Below are 20,746 nucleotides of genomic sequence, written 5' to 3'. Positions count from 1 at the left end.
GTCAGCAGTGGCACCAGAGCAGGAGCTCAGGGCTTTGTGCACGCAGGTGCAGAAATCCTTTGTGACAGAGGAGAAGGTCCTGGTGTAGTTCTCATGTGTTCATCAGGGAGGAGACTGGCACCACAAAGGAAATGGGTGCTGTACCATCAGCATCAGAATGTGTAACACACACACACACACTTAAGAGCAGAGAAGAATGTCTGGCAGAGGGAGAAGGGTGCTACATATACTTTAGTTTCCACTTGACACTGCACTTTCACCTGATCAGATCACATGTAAATATAGAGTATAAGAAAATTAAAACAAAATGATCCATATCTGGTAGAAGCTGATAATATTTATCTCCATTTTATAGATCAAGCAGTTCAGGCAGAACACAGTGGAAAGCCCGATGTTAATTTGTTTAGTGTCAGTGTATGTGTTGATCCTGAGAGTTCAACCACACTAACTTTTTGTATCAAACTCCAGGTGAAGAACTATTTGATTTTTGTTTTTCCCTACTGAAGAAGAGAATCTTACCTCTGCCAAGACCCCCCAGCAGGCATGACCCAAGTGATACAAGCAGGCATGACTTTCACTGTTAAATCACTGGTTCTCTAAGATGAAGGACATCAGGTATTGCACAATAGAATTTTTTATGAAGAGCCTCTTAAACTGACAGCTAGTTATTTAACACAATATCATCCAAGAATCTAAGTTTAGCTTTCAGCTGTATCGCTCATGGTACTTTAACTGGGAGTTATAGCACTTTGCCTCTGCTTTAATTTTTTAAAATCAGATAGGAAATCCAAGCAATAAAACAATGCAATAATCCTGTCTGGGAGCAATAAACACATGAACCAGAGTTTCCATATCCTGCCGTGATAAAAGAGGTGTAGCTACTATTGTTTAAGGATGATAGAAGGCAGTTTTAGTTACTGTGTCAAAATCAGTCTCTGGAGGTAAGAATGCAGAAACTCCCAAAGTGTTCAAAACCAGGTGGTATGTATTTTAGTATTAACTAACATCCATGAAATGGTCTGGATTTTGCAAGGCTTGGTTTGCGTTGGCTGGAAATTTGGATAGAAATCTGTGACACTGAGGGGAACGTTTTTCCCTCCGTGTAGCCTGTACCTTCACACCACCTGCATAGTGAAAAGGCTTCCTGTTCCAGGTCATTTTTAATTACTGGATATCCTGAAAGAAGCAAACACAGCTTGTTTGTGGTCGGCATGAATAATCTTGGCACCTACTGCTGGTGATTACTTACAGGAGACCTGAAAGCGTTGTAGAGGACTTGCCCATTCTGTGGGAATGAGAGTTTTGTGATGCAGCTCTCAAAAGAATGAAGGGGTTTTGGTTGTTTGCAATTAAAGCCTCTAACAAGTAATTTATCAATCAGATTTCAAATGGAGTAATTTATTTATGTTTTAAGGACAGTGGTTAATAGTTCCAGAGACTAGTAGGAATTAACTTCAGTTCCAGGTAAATTAAATCCAGGTGTCTCAAAGGACACACACCTTTAAACCAGCAACTGACTATGCAGTAAATCTGATGTGTTCAAGAGAGATGTTGGCATTATTTCAAAATCTAGTAATTTTTAATTTTGACACAAAGAAGTTCCTGTTGGTATAATCATTTCCCCTCAAGGTTAGTAATTCAAACATGTGCCAGTGCAAGAGTGGAGGGTCGTTTCCATAGTTTCAAAGTGAATGAAATGCAAAAGCTGACGATTGCACAAAACAAAAGTAAAGGTAATTTAATAAATATTTCAAATTTTAATGGTCATCAATAATTAGTCATTAGCATTAAAGCTGTCTACACTCAAGCAGCCCCCACCATTATTTATTCTTACTGATTTATTGCTAAAAGTGTGTGCAGAGTAAATCTCTAATCTTTTAAATAACTTCCTGCTAACTCATAGCTTTGATGTTGCACCTGCAGGTCATTCGTTTGGGGTTTTTTAAGCTTAAGTCATTGAAGATGGGAAAGATTAGTTAAATGTGAATATCACAGAACTTAACAGTTGAAACTGTTGGGAAATTTCTGTATAGCTATTTGCAGCTCAGAAATCTGAATAAAGGAGTCTCTGTGCACTGGGATAGGGCAACGTTTTGCTTTAATACTTTACAGATTTTTGGAACAAAATGCACCAGAACTGAAAAGCAGCATTTTTTGCTGACCTTGTTGGAAAGCTAATGCTGTTTCTGGGAAATAAATGAAACAAGCAGTTCTTTGTTGGCTGAAGTGGAGAGAGAAAAGGAGGGCAGCCCAGTCTTTTTTTCTCCACAGTGTCGTGACTAAGTCAGAACTATAATATGGCTGGGTTCTTTTTTTTTTTTTAACCTCTGTAGACATTTGTTTTTCATCAGAAAAATGTGTTGTGTGATACCTGGTGCTGACCAGTTTATCTGAATTCGGCTCTGGGCTGCCTATAAACAGAGCAGAAAGATCTACAGTTACATCCAGACACTTCTGATACTTAAATAATAAAAGTTGGCACAATCAGTTCAATGCATATGTCAGAAATAATTTACACTTGCATGTTTTGGCTTCTGCAACTTGCAGAATCCCTTGCCCACAAAATAATCCTTGCTTAGTCTATATCCAGCAAAGTCAAAAGAAAGGTCCCCTACAATGTCAAGAAACCAAATTCACTAGAATATCATTATTAATTTAAAAGCAAACAAAAGCAATAAAAGCATTCTTTCATTTTTCATCTAATTGGTAAAACAAAATTACATATGTCTAGCTTGAGATGTGAACTAAATAGTTGCAACTTCATGGACTTTATGTGGGCTTTGCACTATCTACATGTAAAAAAGCTGCTTTTAGACCCAGACTGGCCCTAGAGATAGCCCAGGACTAGTCCACGCCTGGTCCATGCAGCTAGGGCTGATCTGCATCAGTGATAAATCTGGGTCCTGAACAAACCATAGAGTTAAGATTTTGAAAATTCACTGTGTTTCACTCCTGGCTTATCTGGAGGATATCAATGCTGGATGCTATTCTTAGCACCATAAACAGGAAGAAATTTGTCTTGGTTAAGTCAGGAGTCTGCACAGTGTCCTTGGATTGCTTAATATCAGAAGCGTTGGGCTTGCCTGTGCAATTGCAGACTTTTTCACTGGAAATGCCTGATACCAACAAACACTACGTTTACACAAAACTATGAGGTGCCCAAGGGTTTTGTGGCACCAAAAATTTTAAAGTGGTTCTGTTCCTCACAGTCTTGGACTGTTGTGTACAATATGAAAATTTTCACCACTACCTTCCTATGGTCGCCAGGCCACATTCCCAGTCAGCCTATCCATTTTTGAATTCCCAGCTCCTTTAACTGGAACCAATGTGCTTGTTCAGCATTCTTCATTTTTCTGGATATTTTAGTTAGATTTTCCCTGGTGCTTAAAGACATTTTAGGATCAGTTTACTATGAGAAACAATATTTCCTGAGAGCCACAGTGTTCCTTTCTGTGGATGTTTCTTGTCTTGAATCAGAGGCTCTTCTCATAAGTAAGAGGACCCATGAGTTACTGTCTCTGTAGTATATCTACTCCATCTGTATTACTTTTGGGGATTATTCCCATTAATACTGTCCCATTCATTTTTATACACTTTTCCCAGTGAGGCAATAAAATCTTTCCACTGTTTTGTCTTCTTTATGTTCTGTGGTCAGTTCTGTGTACAGAGCGAGACCTTCCCATTATTGATTCTGTGTTTGCAGAGTGGGGTCGGGCCCGGCTGTGGCTGCTGCTCCTCTGCAGGCAACAGCTCTTTGAGCTTCTCCCCCATCCTGTGTCTCCCCAGGAGCACACTCTGCACCCCTCTCTCGTCCTGGGACACGTGTTACTGAGTGTGAGACCCCGCTTGCAGTTCACACACAGCCTCCAGCTCACCACTGCTGATTGCTGCTGGTGTGAGGCGGTGGGTCAGCGGGTTCTGCACAGTGAGAGGAGCTGAGTGAGGGAAACACCACACACACAAAGGGTTTATCTGCTGCCTGTGGGCGTTTGCTGGTGCACAAACTGTATGGAGGCTTTTTAGTGCTCAAATCACCTAATGTGGGCCAAGAGCTGTGCTGAGGAAAATGCAGTGGCTGCAGGGTGGCTGTTGGCCAAGGGTAGAGGGCAAGCACTTCACCTCTGCTCGGTGTGTCCTGGGCCTCGTGGTATGTCCTGTGGAAGAGTTTCAAACTGGAGACAATCTGCTGCATTTCATATGGCCCAGGCTCCAGTAGCCCCCAGGAGGGTGATGGGCAGTGCTTTTCAGATGTCTGAGGCACCATTTAAACAGGCTGTTTTGCAGAGAACACGTTCCACGTGTTCATGTGTGAACTGCTGGTGTAGGAAAAGCCCTACACTTAACACATTAACTGAAGGCTCACTTGTTGAGCACTTGCAAATTGTCGTGATTTAATTACTCCAACTAGTTCCCAGAATCAGCTGTTTTATTACTGCACATGTAATATTTTGACGCTTAGGATGTATTTTTAGAGCAGCTGAATGCAGCAGTTGTTGTGGGAAGTGCTGCAGAATTCCCCAGGTTTTGGTTTAATTGTGTTTTCTGTAATAGATACTGAAAAAGAATCACCTAACAGTCTTGTGTTTTATACTGTTCTTATTTCCATTTAGTATTTATTGTGAGCTATGCCAGATTAACCTAACGTGCATGTTATGTATGCATGCACACATCCAAAAACTAGATTTGACTTCACAAAATAGACCTCATATGTCCTGAATTTGCTTATGGGACATTATTGTGATTGCACTCAAGAGTAATTCAAGTGGAATGATGCTGTTATGCAGTTGGTAGGATCAAACCCTGGGCCTTAGCATCTCTGTATTTATAGACTGATTTTGAATTATATTAAAAAAAATTAATCACCATATCAATTTAATGTTGCATTTTAAGTTAGGCTTCATAAATACCCAGATACCTCAACAAAACTATCTGTGCTTGTTTGAAAGCACACATATATGACTCCTTACTTAGTGTTTCTGAGTCTCTCCAGTTTGGGTTGTTATGGAAGCATTCAAACTGAATGAAGAGCTACCTGAATCCTATTTTTCCTTAAAGCAGTATATTCTGGAGGAAAATGTGGTGTCCATGGGTTCAAATGACTTTCAGCAAGTTTGTCTCTGTGACCTAAATCAATGAGCCATTCCAATGAGTGGTAGCTCTGAACAGATCTATTTTTCTATGGACCTGTGTCTAGAGACTGAAACCTACAAACCTCAGAGGAGAAAGGTGCTGACAGAGAGGAGCAGAACCAAGCAATGCAGATGGTAGAGTTGGCTGAGGATGGCTCCTGCCTCCGTCTTTGCCTTACACTGTTCATCTCCTGCGCTCAAACTTGCAAAAGTGTGCCCTAACTATAGCTTTAGTTAACCCAGATGATACAAGTAACTGGCTTTGGGAGTAGAATGGATTTTTGTTGTTTCTTAGAAATATGATTACATCTTTATGGAATACTTGACTTGTAGGAGACTCAGTGTGATGTAATTTCTATAGTCCTGGTTTCAAGGCATGGGAATGCTGACTTTACTCATTGTACTGAGCTTCCTGTAGTTCTTTGATGGTATGTGTTACAACCTGCCCCAGAAGGTGAGGGGTAACCCTGGTTCTTGTTAATAGATGCCTTGGGGTGGATTAGAGCGAAACAACACTAAATTATCAATCAGTGTGTGTAAATATATATATGTAGGGTTCATTTTAGAACAATTTGGTTGCAATGGAAGGCAGGTATGTAGCTGTTTTGGTTATTATTTTCTATAGTAATATAGCAATATAGCAATATGAAAGCATAAAAATGTCACTTAAGAAAATGTATAAGGGAAGAGAAAGAAAGAAGCAGCAAGCATTAGAGTAGAACGATCTCACCACCCATGGATCCAGCAATGAGACCAGATTTTTGCAATTTCGATGTCTGTCAGTCAAAGTGATGGTCACACTCCTGATCCATTGGGGGGAGAAGGGAAGCTCCCAAAACACAAAGTACAACAGGTTAAAATATGCTCTGGTTCAGGTGGGAACACCCAGGTACCTCCCCCGGGCAGGGGAAGCTTTCAGTCCTCTGGTGAAAGGCATCAGAAATTAGTCTGGGGACACTTTGGGGGTCTTTGATGGTTTCTGACACGTTCTAAGACATGAGAGCTGCCTCTCATGCCAGCGCTGCTGAGCCAGTTCTACCCCATCAGGAGGGATGAAAACCCTCCAGCCTACATGTGAATGTCCCAGGTGAATGTGACCTTTCCAGGGGAGGAGGGTGAGTTTTACAACTGAGAGAGTTGGGTAAGGGAGGACAATCGGTATGATAAAAAGCACCTGGTATGATAAAATGATCCTGTCGCCACAGGGTCTGCCTCTTATCTGGCTCAAAGCCTGGCTTGTAGCCTCTGGTGGTGGGTGTTCATCCCCTCTGTCTTGTGCAAATCACCAACACACACCCAAAAGCTCACCTCCTCCCTCCTGAGGGATGCAGACTGGCCTGAGCAAAGCACCCTGCAGCCTCCATGAATGGGTGAATGTTTTGAGTCATTAACCATTAACATTTCCATCTTTCACAGTATGTAACAGTGGAGAGTGCTGCTTGAAGGAAAAGTAATTTACTCCAAGGTATAGAGTTCATTGGACCAAAATATTTTTCCTGTCCCCATGAGAAGAAATTACTTGGAGGATTATTGGGGAGGGAGAAGTACTCCTCCATATTTGCCTGTTGTCTCGTTCTTTTCCTTCTTGCATGTATAATTTCAGTTGTGATGCAACATGATGAAGAAGGGAGTATTTTATATAGCAAAGGCAACAAATAGCCATGACAAATATATTCCTGCAGTTCAAGCCCTAACCCTGAATGCATCCCAAACACATCGTACGGGCTGTTAATCTTTACTTAGCTTTGCCTGGTTCTATCATTTGCGTGTGATAGTCCACCTGGACTCCTACATTGGTTGCACATAAGGAGTTTCATGGCTACCCAGTTATTTTTGCTGGGAACTGATCTAGCCAGAAAACACCTTTTTATCTCCCAGCAATTTTTTAGTTTGCCTAAAATTTTTTTCAGCTTTTTTCAGCTCAGTAAAAGGGCAGCATATGGGCAGGAGTGAACAGCTGGGTCTGGAAGAGATGATGGATGGTGTGATGTCATTTGTGTGAGTACAGCTGTTTGTTGCCCACACATAGGCTGACTCCATGGAAAGGACTGCTTTTAACTCAGATTATTTCTTGAGATGGATTTGCCACTGCAGCTAAAATATCATATAACTGCATGATCATATGATTCTACAGTCTCTACATACTGGACCTGTGTGATACTGGATCACCCAGAGGAAAAATTTAATTCAGATTTGATAGGAGCACATGTGAATATTTCTGGCAAACACAGCAGAGCAGTTTGTGCTGGCTGAATGCCTGCACACCAGTGTTACTGAAGCTGCAGAAAGACAAGACAGTTCCTGATCTGACAGAAGACTGTCTAGCATAAAGATTTTAACCTGGAACTGGCCAAGTGAGTGAAGTTCAGCATTTTGAAATGTTTGGGTATCACACATTTGATCCAGGCTCTAAAATCAACCCATTTCTTACAATCACATGTTCTGTGACATCCTCCAAGGTCAGGCATGGGCACAGCATAAATATGTTCAGGTCTTTGAGACTGAGAAATGAGTCGAGATTTAGTTCTCACTTGGTAAGAACAAGGAGTGCAAGATAAAAAGGAAGATAAAAATCTATCCTTTGGATAGAAAAATACTGTATCTCTTCTAGAGAGTGTTTTACTATCTGGAGTATTCTTGTTAAAAGGTAAGAGCTCTGTTAATTATGTTGCTGCCCCTTAAGTGAAAGAATCCTTGCAGAAATGTCAATTAATTTTTAAAGCAGTACATGGCTCCCACTTGTAATCCAGACTGGCTTTAGGTACTGTGTATGTTTTTTACTGGAAATATGAAGATGGGGAAGGAAAAGAGGGAACAGTTCCCTCCATGGTTTTGGATGGTTTTTGGATTGCACTGCTGGGAACTGATACATTTGACTCAAAAATTAAAGCAGGTACTAACAGAGGCTATGCAGTTTCCCCTCTCTGTCTCATTTTCCTCCTGTTTTTCCCAATTCTGTTACTGAGAGGGAAACATTGCTAGAGGGTTCTGTTTCCATAAGCAAGTGATACCTGCTGTCTGAGGTGCCTTTTAACTTTATGGCACGGTGGCACCAGACTGACTGTGGATCTACACAGAGACTTGCAATTTCTTTCATAGAAGTTCTATGAATAAAAATGTCCATCCTACTGAGAATTCTGCTCTGATTTATAGATTCTGAATTTGATCAGAAAAGATGATGTTGATTTAAATAACATTAATAGTTTAAGCGCATTAAGTTGCTCAGCAGCAGCCTTCTCTCAGCAAGTGAAAGGATTTACCTGGGTGTAACTCAGGTTTGCTTACAAAAGGTCCTGTTTTTCACCTGCCATCTATGGAGTTCTTTCCCTGCCGAACTTTGGGAATATCCTACCAAAGGTGGGGAATTAATGATGGGGTTATTTCCAAATCTGAATACCCTAACAGATAAAGTTCCAGTTGTTAATCTGCTGGTAGTTATTCTTACAATAATTAATTTAGATCTGTCAATAAAGAAAATGTTAAGTTGAAAACAGTTTTACTAGCTTACTGCTTATATATACACATTTGTGGAGGAATTTTCAATTACAAAAACCTTGCATGTCATTTACTACATCATTAAGTAAATATTTGAACGTGCCAGGATGAATATAAATATTCGCTATATTGTAAGCTTTCTTGTTTGATACACATGGAACATTAACAATCATTTATTAAGCAATTGCTAGTGCATATCTTGCCAGCTGGAGTAGTTGTCTCAGTCAGTTGAAATGCAGTACCTCTAGTGCTGTCAGTGAGCAGTGTCAGTGCAGTCCCAGGCAGGCTGAGCTGTCGTGTCTCCGCAGTGAACAGCGCGGTGCCGCTGCCCCCCAGCCCAGCCCTGCCGCCGCAGAGCCGCCCCCCGCAGCCCCCTGCCCTGCTGGCCCTGCCCGGCACGCTGACCACGCAGCAGCAGCAGCAGCAGCAGAAGCTGAGGCTCCAGAGAATCCAGATGGAGAGGGAGCGAATTCGGATGCGTCAGGAGGAGTTACTGCGACAGGTAACGCCAAGGATACTCTTACTTTGTTCAAGAGATTTTAGTTCAATGCATCCAAATTTTTACCAAGTACAGTTAGTAGCGCTGTTATTTTATGCCAAAATTAACCATGGTTTTAGGTAAGGATAGCCGAAAAGCTAATATAAATAGATAATTTCATTTTTTTCTCTAAAATAGCACTGAACAGAACACAGGATGGTCATCAGTCAGAAGTTACAGAGCTGGAGTCTTTCTTACCGAGTCTAATAGTCTTGTAAGAACCAAACTCTGTTCTGCATCTGTTTGTGAGCAACTAGAGCAACTACCACTGATTGATTGGCAGATTAGCTTGGTTTGCACAGGAAACCATGTTCGTGCTTCACTGAAAATAAAGGCAGAACATACAGAGTTGTTCTTGACTCTGATCCCAACTCTCTTAATTTGTGCCCTTTGCCTTTGAGTTAAAATAAAATCACATTCACGTCTTACATGAATACCTCTGATCTGAAAACTTGCCAGAGTTGGTTATTTGTGGATGTTTTGTTTATTGTTCTATTTCTTAAGTTTCAGCTCTATATAATGACTCACACTGTACAAAATAGATATGTTAACTTCCTTTAGACTGCCTAAAAGAAATAAAGTTTTAACAATTGTGTTCTGTTTGTTATGGATGACTCCACTAGTGATGTTGTGTTTGCATGACATATTAATCAGATTCCTTAGTGAAAAAAAACAACCTGTTTCTCTCAGCAACAGCATGAAAGAAGTACAGTCTATCAAGAAGAATACTATTATTTGTGGCCTTGCAAATGCTGCAGTTAGCAGTTCTAAGTACCTTTAAAAATAGTAACTTTCACAAGATCAAGGTGGTGGTTTCTGACATGGGCAGTAGTCTCAAGTCTTTTGCATACCTTTGCCATCAGGAGCTCAGAACGTGATAGAAATGGGTGTGGGAAGAGAGTGGGGATATCTGGTATGAGCTTAGTCATCATTGTCATCATGCTAACAACATTTTTAGCTATTTTTACTCTCTTTGGCTCTGTTCTTGCTTCAGGACAAGAGCAAATTAAGCTTCAAAACAGTTGTACTCAAGGGCTGGTTTCCCTGCTTTGCTGCCTTTGAAAGTGATACATGCACAGCACTCTGCAGCTGTGCTGTACTCAATCAAGCCTCCAGCTTATTATGCCCAGGGACACGCTGCCCCTGGGGTGTTTGCTGGAGCTCCACGTTGCATGAAGCAGGACAGCATTACTTTGCAGTACTAAAGTTTTCAGAACTTGTGTAGCTCTTAGGGAAGAAAGCAAGATGCAAAATCCATCCTTCTTAACAGAATGCTGTGAACTTCCTGCCAGTAACCTGGGCATCCTGAACCCTGGCAGCTGAGAAGGACGCGATGAACTCCTCTGGAGTTGCCAGTGTCCAAGTACAGTTACTCCCACTCTGACCCTCCACCGCTGTTTTTGCTTTTCTAGTGTAACCTATCTAAGGGAAGAATGCTGAGTAAGTGTGTACACTGCTGCCAGCAGCTGTGAGGAGGCACAGAGTGTTTGAGTGAGAGGGGAAGGATTCTTTGGAGGGTCACAAACCTTTCAGCCCAGCAGCAGCTGCTGGCTCCCCACAGCCATTCCTGGCAGCAGCTGATGAGGTGGAGCAGCATGCCCAGCTGGGAGGAGAACACTGAAAGCAACGCTTCTCAGAGGCTCCTTTCTGATCCAGGGGATTCTACTGCATAAATGCATCCACAGAAAGTTACAGCAGTTCAGAAGAGGCTGAAAAAGCAGTGGGGGAAAATGCAGAGGAACATTTATTGCTGTTTTGTCCTCACAGAGTAGACCCTGGCCTGCTGTAGCCTCAACAGAAAAATGCCCCTCTGTGCTCCTTTCACAGCACACACTGGCCCAGGGTCTGATTTACTGGTGGCACAGGCAAGGTCTACATCTCTTGCTTTCCACCCTAAGCATGAGGACTGGCAAAAGAGGAATTGCAGCGATCAGCAATGTAAACTCAATATAAAAATGCTCTCACTCATCTCCTCCAGCTGGAAACAAGGGTTTGGCAACTAAGGATGGAGCTCAGATTAGTTCTGCCAAGGAGGGTTCCAGGAAATGTGACAAAGATTTCCTGCATTTGTCTGGCATACAGCTAAAAAGAAGTTTACATCAGAACTGTGTTCAGAGGCTTTGAATCATTCAGCTCACTGCAGTGCTGTGAAGCTTTTAAAGAGTTTTGCAGATAGCTACTGATGAAGCTTTTTGACATGGCTTTGTGATGTCAGAATACGGTGGTGTTTTTTAATTTACTCTATTTTGTTATTCATTTTGAAAGTCCTCTTTGGGTTTTTAAAATAGCATGTGCCATAGCGCCAAGCAGATCTTTAAGGACATTTGGTCCTTTCTCAACTGAATGCCAGAGATTGTCTCTGCTGGCCAAAGGGGAGGGACCCTCCTGCATTCAAAGACTGAGAGCTCACTAGTCTGGCTGAGGCTGTAATAACATTGCTGCTCAGAGGGTGTGGGAAGTCTCTGGTATTTTTTGCCAGACTTTTTTAACCTAGGATAGGGGATTAACAAATATTCCTCTTAAAAACCTTGTAGTCATACTTAGAATAGAGAACAGGACATAGCAGGCTATCATGCATCTTTGGGCGTTGTGTACTTGATCTGTTGCTACTGATCATTGCTGTGATAATGTCAAAGAGGTGAAGGAATCTGACATCTCTAACAGTACTAAAACTGCAGTGTGACTTCTGAACAAATGACCTGCAGCAGAGGAGGAACATACATCGTGTATGGTGGAGCCAGTGCTCTGTCTTCTTCCCCAGTCAGATCTGACTCCAATGTGCAGGAGTCTGTTGTTCCACATTTTAAAGTACCCATGGAGTTAATATAACAAGCAATATGCAATATGTTGAAATAAAGACACGGGAGGTGACATACCATTCCCCAAGGGAGAGTAGATCAAGTATAAATGTCATGTTTCTTGCAACAAAGAAGAGACAGGAACTTAGATTTTGTAAATGATGGTGTGAGTTTTTCTTGAGGGTGCTGCAGGTGTTTCACCTCAGAAGTGTTTTGCTTTGGAAAGTCTGTCTAAATCTTGTGTGGCGGTAGCTGTTATTCTTATATTTTAAAAAAGTGCTGAGAATATCTGCATGTAGACAGTTAAAAAAGACACCTGCCCATTCTCTGAGGTTTGTGCTTTTTCGCAGACTCCAGATGATTAAATTCTAAATAGAAACATCACCATTGTAATCATATACATGACCTATCATAGAATCATAGAATCAGTTGGGTTGGAAGGGACCTCCAGGATCATCAAGTCCAACCCTTGATCTACTACCACCGTGGTTACCAGACCATGGCACTGATGCCACATCCAGTCTTATCTTGAAAACCTCCAGGGATGGAGAATCCACCACCTCCCTGGGCAGCCCATCCCAATGCTTGATTACCCTCTCTGTAAAGAATTTCTTCCTAATATCCAACCTAAACCTCCCCTGGCACAGTTTAAGACCGAGCCCTCTTGTCTTGCTGATGATTGCCTGGGAGAAGAGACCAAATCCCACCTGGCTACAACCTCCTTTCAGGTAGTTGTAGAGAGTGATGAGGTCTCCCCTGAGCCTCCTCGTGCATAAGCTGTTAAGAATCTTCAGACAGTTCTTAACACTTGCTAAATAATGAAACCATCTAATGTAAATTATAATTTATCAGTAAATATATTGATAATTTTATTATAAAGAAGAGATCAGACCACTCCTCCTCAATGAAAAGAATCAATTGAAAACATAGTAAAACATCATATTCTAGACTCAACAACCTGTTAATCCTTTCTCTACTTGGGAGAATGAATGACTGATTCATTGGGAAAAGTTTTCTCCTAGGATTTAAGTGAAATATTTACTTTGCTTATTTCATTAAAAAAAAAAGTTGAAAAATTAGGTTAAAAACAGATCCAGCTTGATTATTTTAAGGTCTTATTTGTTTGGAACATCCTGCTGGAGCCAGACGACCTCTGTATAGAACTCTGCACCACTAGATGTCATGGGTGTTTTGCAGAGATAATGCTGGAAGAATTTATCTTTCAAGAAGAGTTGTGAAACAAGTTTCCTTTGTCTCTGATTGCTTGTTTGTCATCCTGCAGACAGCAGACATGAGACAGGTCATGAGGCAGATGCTTATTATGAGGCAGAGAGTTTGTCCTAAAGATTATTGGGTCACAGTCTTGGTTCCAGCAGTTTTCTTCTGGCATGTTCAGTACTTTATGGTTGCTGAACTCTGGGACTGGCTTCCAGATGTGGTAAAACTGACAGAGGTTCTGTGGGGCTTTAATCCAGCACAGGTGGGTGTGAGAGATGCTGTCTGTCTACATCAGGATTTTCTTCAAATCAGTGTAAACAAATAGTCATCAGTGACATCCTTCAGAACTACTTTCCTCTTGTGTATATGTTATGTGGTCACTTGTTACAAGACTGCAGTACTTCTGAGCTGTTGGAATAACCCTTCTTGTATATTTATTTGCCTTTTCAGGAAGCTGCTCTATGCAGACAACTTCCTATGGACTCGGAAAACATGGTCCCAGTTCAGACAGCTGTGAACACCCCTGCCATGACACAGGACATGAGGCCTATTACAAATAATGGATCCGATCCTTTCTTGAACAGGCAAGTTCCTTCTTCATTAGGCAATTGCTTCTGTTGCCTTCTCTAGACTGTTAAAGCTGTATCTCTAAAGTAGTTCCTGTATCATCTTCTTTTGCACTCACTATAAACAGGGGATGTGGCTGAATGGCTGACCCAAAATATTTCAGTTTATGCTTCAAGAAGGAATCTTAGAAAAATTAATAAATTGTGACAGATGGTTTTAACTGTACTGTTGGGGTATGTGGAAGACATTATGTAGAATATTATCTAAGTATTAATACACTCAATTTTTTAGGCTATCAGAACTGGGTTTGTGTGTATATATATATATTTATATATTTTTATATATATATATATATGTGTGTGTGTATTTCAAAATTTAAGAGTGGCCTCACTGCAATTGCTTTGTTATTTGGGCTGATATGACCCAAATATGATGTTGGCTAATCAGTGGCCAACAGTTGAGAATGAGGCTTAATGACTCAGTATCTAACTTTAAAATGGAACCTCCTGTGCTCTCTTCCAACACTGTGCTCAGGGACTGTGTCTACCAGAGCATCTTTACTGAGGCTTTTTCATGTTTCAATTTATAGTGGGCCATACCATTCCAGGGAACAGAGTTCGGACAGTGGCTTGGGATTAGGATGCTACAGTATACCAACAACACCTGAAGATTTCCTCAGCAACGTAGATGAGATGGATACAGGTAGAATATTCTGATTTAGCTTAAAGTATAGTCATATTAATAACTTTGTGCTATAACTAGTAATGTTTTGTAATTGCATAACTGAACAATAATCTCTGGCTTTCCTATGCGAGAGAACAGCCTGAGACTGTGGGAGGAAATGCCCAGAAGGTGCTTGGTGCCCAGAAGGTTCTCAGCTTTAGCTTAAGTCCAGATTCTGCCCTTTTACCTTAGACTGATATTAAACAAAATGAGTAAAGTTGAAAAACGTGAGCCTTAATTTCTGTTTTCATGCCATTGTCCAAGGTAGGAGGAGTAAGAACCTGGTCTTGGGTTACATGTACAAATCACTGCATTTTCTAACTCTGGGAAATCAGTCTCATTAGTACATCTCTTACAGTGGCAAAGTTGGATTTGCCTTCAAACAGAATGTATTTTGCTAGTTTAGGTTTTGGTATGTATTTATTTTATATTAATGTCCTCATGGTGTTTAGAATACTGAAATAAATTACTAGAAAACCAACAAGCTTTTTTCCAGAGAGTGGAATTCTCAGAACTTCCTCACCTAAACTTCCTTTTGAAGTCATCAGAAGTTCTAGATTATGCAGAGAGTGAAAGGTTTCTCTATTAAAGGCTTCCATGCTTGTTATTATTAATTTATTTTAAAAAAAAGTACTATTATAGAGCTAAATTGCTGTAAAGCATGTTTTTCAATTATTCCCCATGGACAGCATTGCCCTGGTGCAGAGAACAGGATGGATGTGTACATGAGGCTCCTCTGCTGCTCCCTGGGCGGACCAGGGAACAAACTTGGAACCGTCCTTGCCTCCAAAGTGGAAGGCCAGAGCTGGGTGCTTTGGGCACTGCTGAAAGGGCCTTTCATGTTTTTGAGAGCAAAGCAAGGATGTGAAGAGTACTCTTAGAAGAATGTGCATTCTGCAAATACAGTTTTGAGTAACTCCTATCCCATGTGGTGGTAGGAGTGCTCACAAGTGTTCATGGGAAAGGGGGAGTCTGAATTTTAAGTCAGTTCTGTTGTTTTAAGTCAATTTTGTTGTTTTAAATTACCCACAAGAACAGTTTGGTATTTCAAAGATTCTTCTTTACTTTTCCTAGGAGAAACTATACCACAGACAACAATGAACATAAATCCACAACAAACACGTTTCCCTGATTTCCTCGACTGTCTTCCAGGAACAAATGTTGATCTTGGGACTCTAGAGTCAGAAGACTTGATCCCTATTCTCAATGATGTGGAGTCAGTACTCAACAAAAATGAGCCCTTCCTTACCTGGCTGTAATCAGGCAATGCTGATTGGGCCTACAATGCAATTCACATTTCTTATTCCTCTTGAGATAGAAGCAGAATATCTGAAAATCCTCAAGAGATACAACGTACTGCCTTAATGAGTTTTGCTACGTCGTCTTTATGATCAGTTTAATCTCTGCCTGGATTTGATTGATAACAATTTAAATATAAAATATGTATTTTATATATACACACACACATATACATATATATACATATATGCATATATATTTCTTTTTAAAAAGCACACTACTTTAGACATCTGTGTACTTCTTTACCTTTTCAGACCAGGCAGTAATGTTTCACTTTAAGGACAGAAAGTGGCTGATGTTTGTGCATGTCCGTGACTGATCTCCTGGGTATTGACTGACATCACAGACCCTTTGTGAACCACAAAAGCTAACTGCTAGGTCAGTTGGTTCAGAAAACATGCACAGCATCAGGCCAGGAGAGCAGTTTTATTACTGTGTTTATGACAATAGTATCAGAAACTTTTTTAAATCAACTTACTTAAGCCTTAAAAATCTTTTTTTATTAGATCTTAGTAACTAACTGTGCTGTATGGAATACAGATTAAATCTGATCCATATGACCCATAGTAATTATCATTTTATATTTATAAAGGCACAAACAATACTATAGCAGTTTCTTTTTTTCAGTATATTACTGTATAGTTTTCAGAAAATAAATACTTCCAATCTGAAAGTACCAGAACTGTTCAGCAACCCTTTTACACTAAAATATTGTTGCAAAATAAACCAGGCTGGTACTGACTGCTGCCTTTTAACAACAAAGCAATGTATTATAAACAAGCATTTAAAAAAAATTCTTAGATTTTTATGTTTATTATATTAAGCACTACAATTTTGTAACTTAACACATGAACAAACAATTTTTTATATATATATAAAATCTGTGGCAAGTATCTTAAGTGAAAAAATATTCTTTTAAAGTCAGGTCTGGAAAATGTGGCACAACTCGTTAATGTTATACATAGTGGGAAAAACCCCTTCCTCATACTGTTTTCAGTAATGTTTTTAACTGACAATGTCAAAATACATGTAGTTGTATACATGAAAAAATGCAGTAACTTTATCAGGGTACTGCTGAAGCAGCATTGGGACGTGCCTGGTAAAGCTGCTTAGTTCTTGTGTCTTTCATTACTGTAATTGGTGCGCAGGACACGAGGCACGTGCTCTGTGTTTCTACCTATTATGTAGCCTACAAACACCTCCTTACCAGAGGTTTGGGACTGAGAAGGCATCAAGGACATTAAGCTTGCAGTTCCCCTGAAATGCAAATGAAGTCCTGAAAATTCTTAAATATTTTGAAATTGTTTTATTTATAATCTATGAATTTACATTTTTTTATATGGAAAAATAGATTTGTTTATGAAAGGCATTAAAACTTTTCTCTAAGCTTAACCCAGGCTATATAAAGAGAAGAGATGTAGCACTAAGTGTAAATGTGTGTTTACCACGTCTGATAACACTTAACAAGATCTTACTGATGCGCCAGAATATTGATCACTAAAGACTTTTTTCCATCTGGTTGGGTGAAGGTAGGTGAAAAGGTCAGAGATGAAGTGGTGGTAATACAGAGTAGGTTTGGAAGACAAATGATGAGGTAAAAAATGCAAATCCTTGCTGGGAAGGGTGGCTGCAGACAGGGACACAGCAAATGGATCTCTGGTGTTCAGTGAAAAACGTAACTGAAGCACTCAATAAACAACCCCGTCTGTGGTGAACTGCTGGGTGTACGTGGTGTCACAGGATGGAAAATAAAAAGCACACATATTGACATTTTAGAAAAAAGATGGAAGGCAAAGACCTACAGTTGTGAAGTTTTATTACATAGGGAAAAGTAGCTTTTTTAAATGTTTTTGGTTGGGTTTGGGGTTTTTTAAATAGAAAAAGAGATGTTACAGCAGGGTTGTGTCTGCACAGAATTTAATTACTGAATGGGCATTGCATTTCTTTTACTCTTTTGGAGGAGCTATTACTTGGGGGGGGGCATGTTAATTATTTTTACTAGTGCTAACTTTTGAGATAGCACAACATTTCTTTCCAACAAACAGGGGACCGGGCAGGGCTGACCAGTATTACTGTAATTAGGTTTAATCTCTCTCTTTTAAGGATTTCTTCAGGTTGTCAGCCTAAATGAAAAACAGATGATCCTAGGGCTTTGTTCTTTAGTGCCATGACTGGCACTAAAGAATTGGAGGTCTTTTGGCCAACGTGCAAGGCCAGGTTGCCAGCACTGCTCAGTTGGTGTGAGAAGCTGATGCTGTCACTGCTGGAAGGACCCGCAGCAGCTCCAGGTCTGAGTGCTGGTGTGATCCAGAGGATAGTGCTCATCAGCAGATTATGGGTAGAGAATGCAGTTTGTTCATTTGCTAGCAAGTCTGCACCATTGAACGTGTGAGTTTGTCATAATAAAAGCTATTCCGAGCTGGTTGGCTCTGGGCTGCTGGGAATGCTGATTCCTGCCTGGCCCCACTCACTGTTGTCAGCCGAAGGCTGTACTTCCTACAGGGAAGACTGATGCAGCTTTCTAGTGAAGTCATATCAGATATTTACCAGAATTGTGAACCTGCAAGCTTGATTCCTTTTCATTGGTGTTTCTGGTGGTTGAGTGTCTTGGTGCAAAGACCTTAAAACGGTAAAGCAATCATAAACTGTGTTTCCATGTTACTTCCATAAAAAACCAGCAGCAGATCTGAAACAGGAGGGTGCTGTGCAGAACAACACTTCAGGGTGAAACAGCTGCCAGAATCTTAGGTCAGATCTTTACTCAATCATGAAGCAAATTGTGCTTAAGTTAAAAGTGATTCTTTATGCTGTCAGCTTCTAATTTTTGTAACTGAGAGGGTGTATCAGGTGAAGTGTAGCAACAACAAAATATGTTTTTCAATGTTCTCTTTTTTAAAAAGATTTTGGCTTTAAACAGGGTTGTGGCAGAACTTTTCAGTATTCAAAGCATGTGTAATATGAAAATAAATTTATTGCTGACAATATTTCACTGTGTTATTTGAGATTTTGAACATTTACTGTACTAAATGTACACTGTCTATTTGTAGTATAAATACAACCAGTGTGCCAACTGGACAGTTTTGCCGTGACCATCCCTGAGGGTGGCATACGTAAGTCTTGGTGATACTGAAGTAATGGGATGTTGTTAATTACAGTTTGTATTCTGGTAATACTGTTAGAATGTGACTTGGGGAGGGATTGGATCTGACTTTTTGACAAATGCTGTTTGGGGGAAGGGAAGGATTTAAATGTCTATTTTAATTACAGAAAAATGTGGGTGGGTGTTCAAATAAACTTGTTTCCTAATATATACATCCACATACATGCTAGTTCTTTAACTATTTTATTTACTTTTTTAATTTTGTTATATGACATGTGTGAGCATTTGTTTATAATATTTAGTAACTTGCAATAGATTGTATGTATCAAAAGCAATGAGATCAAACAATCAGATCAAACTGTAATATCCAGGGTTTGATTCTGGGATTTTTTTTTTTAAATTATTTCTTTGATCTTGTACATGAAAAACAAATACAAATGAACTTGAAAGATTTTTGGATGCATATTGGTTTTTTAAATGTTTTGGTTTGTTTTGTTGGGTTTTAGTTTTTTGGCAGGTTTTAGTATGTGCTTCCCAGGGAACTGTACAACACTGCTTGGAATAAAGGTGCAGACATACAAATCTGTGAAAAAGGCATAAATGTTGAATAAAAATATTAGTACTTAGCAAGTCAAATGGTTATTTTACCGTTATCTTTCAGTTTATTAGTAGTTGTTGTTATGGCTGTTAGTGGTGGTTACAATTTTACTTGGAATGCTTATAACATACTCCCCAGTGCCACCATTACTTGTTTCTTTTAGTGGCACCTTGTAATTCATAATTCACTAACAACACAAGTGCTGGTTTATGATTTGTTTAATACTGTTATCTCTAAGCAGAATCTTTAGCACTCAGTCCATTGGCTGTTAAATGCTGCTTTGGGGGCTTAAAAAGTGCCTTAAGTCTGATCCCTTATTCAAGAAGTTTCTTAAATTCTGCATTAAGAAAATACCTGTCTTCTTTCCTAGGAACAAGCCATGAAACCTAAACATCCTGGGATTCTGTTTGAATGTCTGGTCTTTACTGTCAGGGCACGTGACATGAGTCATTCAAGATCCAGTTCAGCTGTTACTATTAATTAATTTTAATAATTTTTCTTGAATCATTCTCTTCCATAATTTATTAAAGTTAATTGTTAGAATGTGTCTTAACGGTATCTTGCATTTACATAAAAAAGATCTGGAGCCTCCATCGAACATAAATGCCAAGTGTATTAGCTTCTGACTGTGTTTGGAGACGTGATTGCTAATTCATGCTTTATTTACTCAGGAATATTAATCAGGTTTCTTTGGCAGAAATAGTGAATGTGTGTTTGTAAAGGTCATTCAGTTTGTTCCTAATGGTACCAGCTCACAAGACTTCAGAAGGTCTCTCCTTCCAAGCTGCTCAGCCATGCTCGCTACAGCCTTGCTGCTGCTGGGTGTTGTTACCCAGGAGCTGTGCTAAAACCACTCCTTCGGGAGCGATTTCCTGAGGTTGGTACGGCCTGAAAATCCCCGTCCTTTCAGAGGCCTGCCCGCACCGCGGCTGCCCCAGACGGAGGGTGGAAGAGCAGCCCCGGGCGGGCCCTCCATGGGTCCCTCACGCCAGTGCAGGTCAGGCCGCACCCACAGCCCCAGAGCCGGTGTCTGTCCCGGGCTGGCGGCTGCACATCACTCCGGCATTCCATGGAGGCCCGTTCGGAGGGCGTATGGTATATGAAAATACCAGCAGTGCTATTACAGTCTTTCTTAGCTGGTCCCCAAAACCTCAGTCTTCCCTCAACTATTAACAATGCTCGTGTCCCCATCAGGTACCTCATCATTCCTAAAAGCACAATGGCTGGAGTCACACACAATTTCCCGGAAAAATTAAAACTTTGGGGTAGGGTGGGGTTGGT

General features: G+C 40.4%; 1 protein-coding gene across 2 annotated transcripts in view; it reads left to right on the top strand.

Annotated features, from left to right (window-relative positions):
• WWTR1 (WW domain containing transcription regulator 1) overlaps positions 1-20,124 on the top strand; it is a 44,613-nt gene extending 24,489 nt beyond the window's left edge. The window contains exons 3-6 of one of the 2 annotated variants that reach the window (XM_029962341.1): positions 8,933-9,126; positions 13,629-13,762; positions 14,335-14,447; positions 19,836-20,124. In XM_029962341.1, the coding sequence (XP_029818201.1) occupies positions 8,933-9,126; positions 13,629-13,762; positions 14,335-14,447; positions 19,836-19,855 (461 nt within the window). In that variant the 3' untranslated portion in view covers positions 19,856-20,124. Of the gene's footprint in view, positions 1-8,932; positions 9,127-13,628; positions 13,763-14,334; positions 14,448-15,542; positions 19,494-19,835 lie in introns of those variants that run through there. The other variant, XM_018079244.2, reaches the window with a different exon arrangement.
• The last annotated feature ends 622 nt before the right edge of the window (positions 20,125-20,746 follow it).

This window comes from Manacus vitellinus, unplaced genomic scaffold (genome assembly GCF_001715985.3).
Source record: "Manacus vitellinus isolate BGI_N305 unplaced genomic scaffold, ASM171598v3 scaffold_45_pilon, whole genome shotgun sequence".
Classification (NCBI taxonomy): Eukaryota; Metazoa; Chordata; class Aves; order Passeriformes; family Pipridae; genus Manacus; species Manacus vitellinus.
Note: the sequence above shows the minus strand (reverse complement) of the source record. Positions and strands in the feature narration are given on the sequence as shown.